The 9,356-nt window shown below is 43.0% G+C and overlaps 1 protein-coding gene across 14 annotated transcripts in view; it reads right to left on the bottom strand.

Annotated features, from left to right (window-relative positions):
* Positions 1-5,764: 5,764 nt before the first annotated feature.
* esrrb (estrogen-related receptor beta) overlaps positions 5,765-9,356 on the bottom strand; it is a 49,297-nt gene continuing 45,705 nt past the window's right edge. For all 14 annotated transcript variants that reach the window (XM_049596420.1, XM_049596425.1, XM_049596422.1 and 11 more), the window contains one exon: positions 5,765-9,040. In XM_049596420.1, coding sequence (XP_049452377.1) covers positions 8,796-9,040 — 245 coding nt within the window. In that variant the 3' untranslated portion in view covers positions 5,765-8,795. The remainder of the gene's footprint in view (positions 9,041-9,356) is intronic.

The raw sequence follows: 9,356 nt of genomic DNA, 5'->3' as shown, positions 1-9,356 counted from the left end.
TTGATACAAGAAAGCTTGACACTTAGTTGAACTTAATTATACGGCAAAGCAGGCAGCAATGGAAACAGTACTCTGTGTATGTGTGTGTGTGCGTGTGCGCAGAGAGAATTCCATCAGAGGGAGCTCTCTCGGGACCAGACCTGGTCTCTAGCTGAAAAAAGGCAGGGGCCTCCTCCATTATGGCAAACAAGTGCATTTGCTTTAAGGCCAGTGGAGATTTCTAACCTTTGCTTGACATGCCGAAAAGGTCAGGCCCCATCCGTGGCTTCCCTCTGGAGTTGAGCCTGACCATTTCCTCGCTGCTCCTGTGGACCCTGGGAAATCCCTGGATCCACGGTACCAACAAGCTATTGTGCAGGTAGTCTGCAAATAACATATGACAAAATTTGTCTTTCTGTGTAAAGGAGGAGTTAGTGGCATTTGGCGATGAGGATTGCAGCTTGCAACCAGCTGAAACTTCTCCCAGTAAGAATTCCTCTAGTGTTTATTATTCAGGAGGTTTTTACCAGGAGCCAAATTATCTGCAGAAGTCTCTTCTTCTCCAAAACAAAAGGATGCAATGATTTAAAACGGTAAAAACACTGAATAAAGCAGGTCCACGTTAAAAAATAAGCGTTTTCCCGACATTTTTAAAAAGTGTGACTGGCCCTAACGCTAATGCTTGGTTTGTCTGTTCTGGGCTACTGTAACAACGTAGTGGTGCAACACGCCGATTGAAAACACAATTCTTATTTTCAGGTGATTATACATTAAAAAGAACATACTTATTATATTATCTATTATATATCAGTTTCTGCCTATATATCCCCCTAAATCCAACACACTGGACCTTTTAATCACAGCTCACTATTTTGAAGTCTTTGTCACACAGGAATGGCACAGCACATATAAAAGGGAAGGTTCAGGGGTCCTCTGCAAGGAAATTTTGAGACTCAAACATTTACTTTATTACAATCTGGTAAATTTTTGTGCAGCAATGTGACTTTTCTGCATCAATTTATGGTGTAAAAGTCCTTTGCTATTTTAATTATTTCGTTGGGGCAGACAAATACACACTCTAAATATTGAGGGGAACATATCCTCTGTGTTCCCCCAAAATCTACACCTATGACTGGTCAGAATATTTTGCAACTTTAAGAAAAAAAAAGAAAATTCTTGGCGTGAAATGACAATATACTGTAGAAATATAAGCAATTGTTTGGCCTGTTTCAAGTTCCAAACATGCCCAGAAAATATGACCAATCACAGCTGCACACTCAGACGAAGCAAATGTCTTAATATGTTTCAAAACACAGGCCCGACCCTGAATAATAACAGGGTAATTGTGTTAAACGCCTATGAAGTGAGCACACACAGCACCCAGTGTGAGTTTTTCTCCATTTGATGGACGTATCCATGCTTATCAATGTTCCTTATCTCCCTTCATTATTTCCAAACCAGTGGTTAAATTGGAAAAGCCCATAAGAACGCGTGAATACATGGCAGAGGCAATAAAACAGTAGGGGAGAAGAGCCCCCCCACCGCATCCCACACCAGTGTTTTCCTTGGGTGGAGTGAGATACATTCAGCAGATAGTTGGAAATATTTCTGCTCCCCCCCCCCAACAGCTTCATATCAGTGAGCAGCACAGATAAAGATACAGTTGGGCAAATAAATCTCAAATGAAGGAAGAAAAGCCTTCACATGCAGTTATCTTGTGTGTGAATGTGTGTGTGTGCAGTTTATTACCTGCCCCACTCTCTCGCAGCGCTTTGTGTTCCTACAATGTTCAAGTGTTGGGGAACAACTGATTTTAGCTAAAAGCAGTATTTTCTCTGCGGCGCCAGAGGGTCAGTGTGGTCTCATCCTAACAGGCATCCTGTGCGGCGGCGGCAGCGGCCCCCCAGTGGTGCGCTTGTCTTTGTATCCCATGGGACTTTTTCTCAGGGGATTTCGTGGGTTCGCTTTAATTTCTTATCAGCTGAAACACTGAAGCTTGTTCATGCAGATTCCTTATGAAGGACCAGAACCACAGTTTGGCCTAACTAAACTAAACTACAAGACCTGATTATTTAATTTCCTTTTTTTTTTGCTCTAGATTTTTATTTGGGGATTGATATTAGATCAACAAATGGGTGCTTAAACTGCACTTATGGTGAAAGTCTCGCCTTTCACTGCATGGTTGCATGATGGTCTGATGAAAAAATGTAACCAGAGTAATTTGACAAACTGGGACAAAGGTCCGCTGATGGCCACTAGGTTTTTTAGGACAGCAACTCAGCCATGCATTAAGTGGTGAGCAGAGCAGGCGTGTAACCTGATAAATGCACTTAAAACAGTGAAGATGGACAATGAGAGGGCGAAATCTCAGCCTGTGTGCCTGCTAGGCACTTTGACAGCCTATTGATCAGCCAAAGAGAGTCTTGGGCAGGGTCAGAGGTGTGAGGATGCATGGCTCAGATACTGCTAGTGGGACAGGTACAGGACAGCAGTAACCAGGATCTATTAGGAAATAGATCTACTCCTGCAGAGCTGGTTACGTTGTCCTTTTTGTTGAAGATCAGACATGTTGTTGACTGCTGGCGATGGCAGTTTCCTCAGTGGAGATGGGTGAAATTTCTCCTCCAATATAATACACAACAACAATATAGCAATCTGTCTGTTGTTTGAAATTGATGTGACGTAACGTTTTCTGTCTGGGACATTGATAGCCCACGGTTGTGAAAATGCCCAGCTCCTGTTATTGAATAGTAATAGGCTTGTCGGCCGGTGCCTCCAATTTCACAAATGGAGCAATAAATACACATAACAGAATCAGTGGAACAATAAGAATGCCTATAAAGGATGGTTGTGCCTCAAAAACAAGGAGGAGCGCGTGGGGAAGGGGAAGGGAGAGGGAGTGGAGGGTCAAAAGAAAATTTGACAAAGGAAAGAGATGAAAACTGTGTGTATGTGTGTGTGTGAGAGGGAAACAGAGAGAGAGAGAGAGAGAGAGATGGTGGCCCACTCTTCATTTCTGTGCCACAAGCTCTCCTGGGCATTTGCGTGCTCCGTTTTCAACCTAAGTGTAATTTGAGCCCTGGGTTGATACAAAGTGTATGCAGCAGCTCTGTTCAAACCCAATCACTCACCCTGACGTGTAATCCTTTCCCTCACCATCATCAACGTTGCTTTGGGAATAATGAAACACACTTAAGCAATACACAGCAGTCATACAGCTGCGAGCGGGGCCGCATCTTGATGAGATGCCTCGTAACTCTAATGAAAGGTGTTTTGACCTGTCAATGGAGGTAAATGATTGCCTTGCTACTGTATCTGTGGGAAACTTATTGATGGCAATATCTGGTCCAACCGGATGATTTGCATGAGAAACGAGGAGCACATTGCTTTTAAAAATACAGCACCTGGCAACCGTGCTCCACATTTTATTTGCGCGGGGCCTCCAGATCTCCTTTTTCTTTCCTTTCATCCCCAAGTCATCTCGTCTTGTGATGCCATTGTTTCCACGAAGAGGATTATTACAATTAATTGGTTAGCAAGACATTATTTCAAAAAGGGAAATTGGCTCTTATAATTATATAGAGAAGGGAATACTTTAACTCCCTGGAATATCAGCTTCCTGAAATAATGGAGCTACAGCCCCTCACTTCCCCCACCTCCATCAGCGTTAGTGTGTCTGTCTGCCTGTTTCCTGTGACGGATCCATTTTCAACAGCTCCTGGCCCTGCAGTGGCTGCGGTTGATGGCTGGATGGATGGCTGGGTGGCCTGCGTGAATCTCTGACTGGCTTGACTCGCGCACTGCCACCCATCTGTGGTCTGCTGGGAGCTTCGGTCTGCTCTTTGTTCTGTCTCAGCGCTGAACTCTCAGTCAGTTCAGTGTGTGTGTGCGTGTGTGTGTGTGTGTGTGACTGGCCAGTAGAATGGGTAAATACACTGAGCAGAGGGCAGGGTTAGTGTAAGGGTTGCTCTACCGGGTGAATGACTAAGTAGACACACTACACTGATGGTAAACACAGAACAGAGCAAATGGGTATTTGAAATGTGATTTTTCTTTCTTTCTTTCTTCTTTTTACAACTACTAGAATAAATATTGGGGTTTTTTTTAGCCATGCTAATAGCATGGCTAGCCACTGATATCGCAAGCATGCTGCATTGAGTATAGATTGGGAAAAAAAGGATGTAGCCACCGTGACATCACCTACTGGTTTTTGGACTCCCATACTGAAGCTTGGAGTTTGGCACCATCTTGAATTTTTGGAGCCAAAAGTGAGCTTATATGGATGAGAGGGTGGAGCTGTGAAGGAGCAAGGGGTGGATCTGACTGGCAGACTGTAGTGATGCCTTGCAGACAGCCTGTCACTCAAAGCTGCCTCGCCTTTTATTATGCATAACCCTAAACCTTAATAAATGTTAAATGGGCAAGTTCTATAATAATTTACCCCCTGTACAGTCACCATGACCGGAAAAAGCTCTAGCTAAAGAGTGTAAACCATTTTTTGTACCAGGGCGTAATCATGTTTACTTCTGCAGTAAAGTCGGGGCATTTTAACATGGAGGTCTATGGGGATTGACTCGTTTTTTGGAGCCAGCCTCAAGTGGCTATTAAAGGAACTGCAGCTCTTGGCACTTCCACTATGGCTTCATTTTTCAGCCCCAGATGTTGTCATTTGGGGACTGACTGACTGTTGATCTGATGGTTGGTCCATCAGTTTTGTTCAGACCAAAATATCTCAAAAACCATTGGATGGATTGGCATGAAATGTTGTTCAGTTATTCATTGTGCCCAAGAGATGAATCCTACTGACTTCAGTAATCCTTTGACTTTTCTTGTCACACCACCACCGTAGGAAAAAGCCCCCTCATGCAAAGAATTTCAATATCTAGCCTACTGGATATATTGGTGCAAAATTTTGAACAGACCATAGACTGTATATAAAGATCGATGTCATGACAGCATCGTAAAAGTGAAGCCAGAGCATCTTGATTGTCCTCAGTAGCTGGCTGCAGTAAAGGTAGAAAACCCCATCCTTTTCATGTTAGCCCATGGGACATGTGCCAAACTAAAAAACCAAAGTTCACGTCAGTTCCGTTTTGTTTTTGTTTGTTTTTTTCAAAATATGATCTCTGTCATTTTTGGTAGTTCTTGTCATCCTGATGTATGTTCAAATGTTTATTTTTTTTTTATAAGTTTGGTTTTGGGAGGAAGTGGAGATGCGTTGTCCATCTATATATACAGTCTGTGGTACAGATATTCACAGTTCCCAGGTGATATATCCACATAACTTTAGTAATTCCTTGACTTTTTCCTCTAAGACCACTAGAGGCTAATATTTTTTTTGTCTTTAGTTTAGTAGGCTTGATGGCTATTGCATGGATTGCTAGGAAATTTGGTAGGTTACAGACATCCATAAACCCCTGAGGATGAATTGTAAAAACTTTGTTGTTACCTTAGACGTTTCCTCTGAATTTGGTTTTGGTTTATGACCAAATATGTGCAACACGAACGGCGCTCCCATCAGCCTTAGCAGTATTTTGTGCTGATTAGTAAGTATTAGCATGCTAACATGTTATAAGAAGATAGTAAACATGGTAAATGTCCCAACTAAATGTCAGCATGTTAGCATTGTCTTTGTGTTAGCATGCTGACATTAGCAGCCTCACAGAGCCTCTAGCATCTTGTTTAAAAGCTGTAATATAATACTGAATATGATTTATAATTTTTATTATCTTAATACTTTGCTTAAGAACAGATTTTTAGTTCCAACACAAAAGAATCACAGAGTTCAGGTAGTATTTAATTCATTGATCCTTTACCTTTTTGAAAATCAAAACGTAAAAGTTACACAGATATTGGTGATTCAATGATCAGAGATATCAATGTACACCATTGCCAAATGATATATTTCACACCATAAATACTCATAGCACAGAAGCAGGAAATCAGTAACCTGCCTCTGTCTGCAATTTATCATCAAGGGACCAATTCTGACACACTGATGTTCATAAAAACACATACCCGCTTAGTAACCAAAATGGGGGTCACACCCACTGATGGCCAAGTCATGTGGTCAACGTGAAGCATGCTTTACCTTTACAACAGATCTATGAAGAATGAGCGGGAAGAGAAGATCAGTAACTACAATTACAAATATTTTGGCAGGAGCACTGAGGGAGAGAAACGATTCTTGATAAAAACATGGATGGCTCAGTTTGTCACAGATGTGAGGATGATAAAGAGCAGAACATGTTGAATCAGAGAAATATTGACAATATGATAATGAGGTAGTAGTCAGCAGGGCGCTGCATACTTTATTTTCAATGGTATTTCGGCAACCTACTGTATTGACGCTGATATATTTACACACTTAGACACAGCTTGTAATGTAAGACATGTTTTCTTTTACACAGTGCCATATTGCAAGGTAAAAAGAAAAACAGGGAGATGAGAGGACTCCCGTTATTATGACTCTTATGGCTGATCATCTTGGGCCACTACAAAATTCTAGTTGTAAAGATTTTATGCAAAAGTTTTCATTTATACTGCACTTTTATTGAAACAAAAGTCTTTTATCAGTGGAGCAAATCAAATATAGTTCTTCTGCTATACAGGATACATGTTTCTGATTAGAGGGATTTAGAATATGTCACTTAGTAGCATACAAATTCTCCCAAATCTAAGTAAAAGCATGCTTTGTTTAGCATGGTTCCAGTCAGAATTGGTCCCTGTTGCATTGCACAACAGTTAAATAACTCAAGTTATATTGTCACCCTCTAGAGTGGAGCTTGTTTACTGGACAGCGGCTAGTTCAAGTTGGGGTGACTGGGTGCTGGAGTGGGGTAGTCGTCCTCCATCACGTGGCCAATCACGCTGCTGTATAAAAGGCATGCCGGCCGCTGGATCAGTGCTAGCCACTGATATCGCAAGCATGGCGGCAACTCTACCCTACTGCAATGTCAGGGATTCCTTTGATCACAGTATCATATTATTGTGACAGCGCCACAATTTATCACATCACATAAAATCCTTCAGTAGTATAAGCATTCACCTCCAGCACGTTCTCTCTCACATGGAGAGGAGCGGCATGGCTCGGCTGGACAGGACTACAGTATTACTCACACCCAGTGTTAATGGACATGGAGCTGAACACAGGGAGAAGGGAGCTCAAGGCCTCTCTCTCCCACCATGGATCACACCTTGTACTGACACGCTGTCGGGCTGCTGTTACCCTTAGGAGCATGGTGACACTTTGTTTCTTGCATAGCTATTCACATGTGCACGCGTGGGCATCCCGAGGTCTCCTCGCAGATGCCTGCCTGCCTCCTGGCTGGTGGGAAGGGTGTTACTCTGCACTGGCCACTGTGTCAACATGAGGTCAAGAAGAAGTGTTCCACGTGTCTACTGTACTCCTGGAGGGAGGCCGCGCAGACAACAACCTCCTGCTGGGTTAAAAATAAACCCAGTGTGAAGTGCCACCACTCCCGCTCTGCACCTGCCATTTACCTCTGTTTGGTTGAAGCTCTATAAATGCAGGCACGGCTATTAAAAGACGAGAGGTGTCTAAAATGGTGAGAGCAGATGCTGGGCACCTTGCTCCCTGTGTGTGGGATGACTCTGCCACAGGCTTAAAGGGGCCTGAAATAGAGTGGTTGACATATGGGCCTCTGATTGTTTGAACAAGGAATCTCCTGGACTTCTGCCACTCGGCATAAATCCTTTGATACTGCCACACCAAACACGCTGATCATCTTTCACCTAGCCCGAATCAGGTCATCTATTTGCATGCCAAGTGGCAATTTCCACAGGCTTAAACAATGACCAAATTTGGGGTTCAATGGGTTACATGAGCAGCACCGACACAAACCACTACGAGGAAAGGAGAGACGCGAGTGTGCAACAGCGGTGCAGTGGTGTGTCCCGCTGGTGGGACTGAGATACACAGGCATGGTCTTCTAGCAACAGCAGCATTGAAAAGCACATGAACGATAGGAGGTTAAGCCTGGCTTCCCCACAGCTCCCTTTATTGCTGAGTTACTACAGAGTAAGACGACTGACTACTTGTACCTGTCTATGCTAGTTTGGTTAAACATGGGACCAGCCAGTCTTCCAGTCTGAGACGGATCCACAAAGATCACACGGCTTACTGCTCTGGAGAGGTATATCCAAGGACATTTAAACTGATAAGAGTTCACATTTAGGTAACAATTTTAGTTCATTTTTTTTCCCAGGAGGAGAACAAGAGAAAATGGCCACCAAGTTCACCAGACTTTGAACTGTACACTCAGTCTTCCATTAATAAATATATACATGTCCTGGTCAAGTCCAGGTAAAAAAAAAAGAAAACACAAATGCAAGACAAGTGAGTCTGTTTATGGTTGTTGACACCTCGGCTGCCTTCAGAACAAATTTAAGGAACTTTTAGTTCTCTGAAAAAAAAAAAAAAACCTCTTTATCTTGTTATCAAGAACTGGCAACTACTTATTCTGAAGATGCTGAGGGGTCCGTCTTCATATACAGCATGACCACTGACAATTAACAAAAACCAAAAAAATTATTACTGTACATAGTATTTCTTATATATTTTAAATTAATCTGCATCATTTTTATATTTATACTAATAACCAAGTTTTGCATTTTTTTTCTTGTCCCAGGGTTCCAGGAGGAGGAGTGAGAGAGGTCAGTCTCTCTCCTGCCTAGCACAGTCAGTGGGGGTCTCCTTCTCCTGAGTACCCTCAGCCTTGGTTCAAGTCACTTTCTGTATCGCTAATGCAGCCCTCCACCTTTGCTGTCGCCTTGGCCAGTCTGCCGCCTTCCGATCAGACCTTGGCCTCCAGCATCTCTAGGAAGAGTTTGTGCATGGGCACCTTTCCCTGCACTTTGATGCTGTAAAAGTGCTGCACAGCCTTGGTGGCCGTCTGCCGAAGCAGAGGCAGGGTCATGAGCAGCTTGCCCGCCCGCCGCGGGTCCTCCTGGTGCTGGCTGCTCTCGTAGTCCTGCAGGGCCTCGTGGAGAGCGTCCTGAAGCTTCTGGACCGCCTCCATGTCCTCTATGTGCATGGAGTCTGATGGGACGAGAGCAGAGGAAGCAGCGTGAGGATTGATGGATTTTCAAATTTGACAAGAGGAGAAAAGTAACTTGTAAGAAATGTAGTTTGCACTTTGAGACACTGGTAATATAACAGGAGTGATGGGAAATGGATTTTTCTAAAACTAAATTAAATCTCATGATTGATCTTTACTGCTCTGTCTGTAGCAGTAAGGTAGGGGAGCACATTATCAGTATAACTCACGCCCTGACAAGATAAAGAATAGATCATAAAAAGGAAAAAAACAACATCTGCTTTATTTCATTTATTTATTTATTTAGTCTTTGGTGGA

Source organism: Epinephelus fuscoguttatus, linkage group LG14 (assembly GCF_011397635.1).
Source record: "Epinephelus fuscoguttatus linkage group LG14, E.fuscoguttatus.final_Chr_v1".
Taxonomy (NCBI): Eukaryota; Metazoa; Chordata; class Actinopteri; order Perciformes; family Serranidae; genus Epinephelus; species Epinephelus fuscoguttatus.
This window is presented reverse-complemented; position numbering and strand designations above follow the sequence as displayed.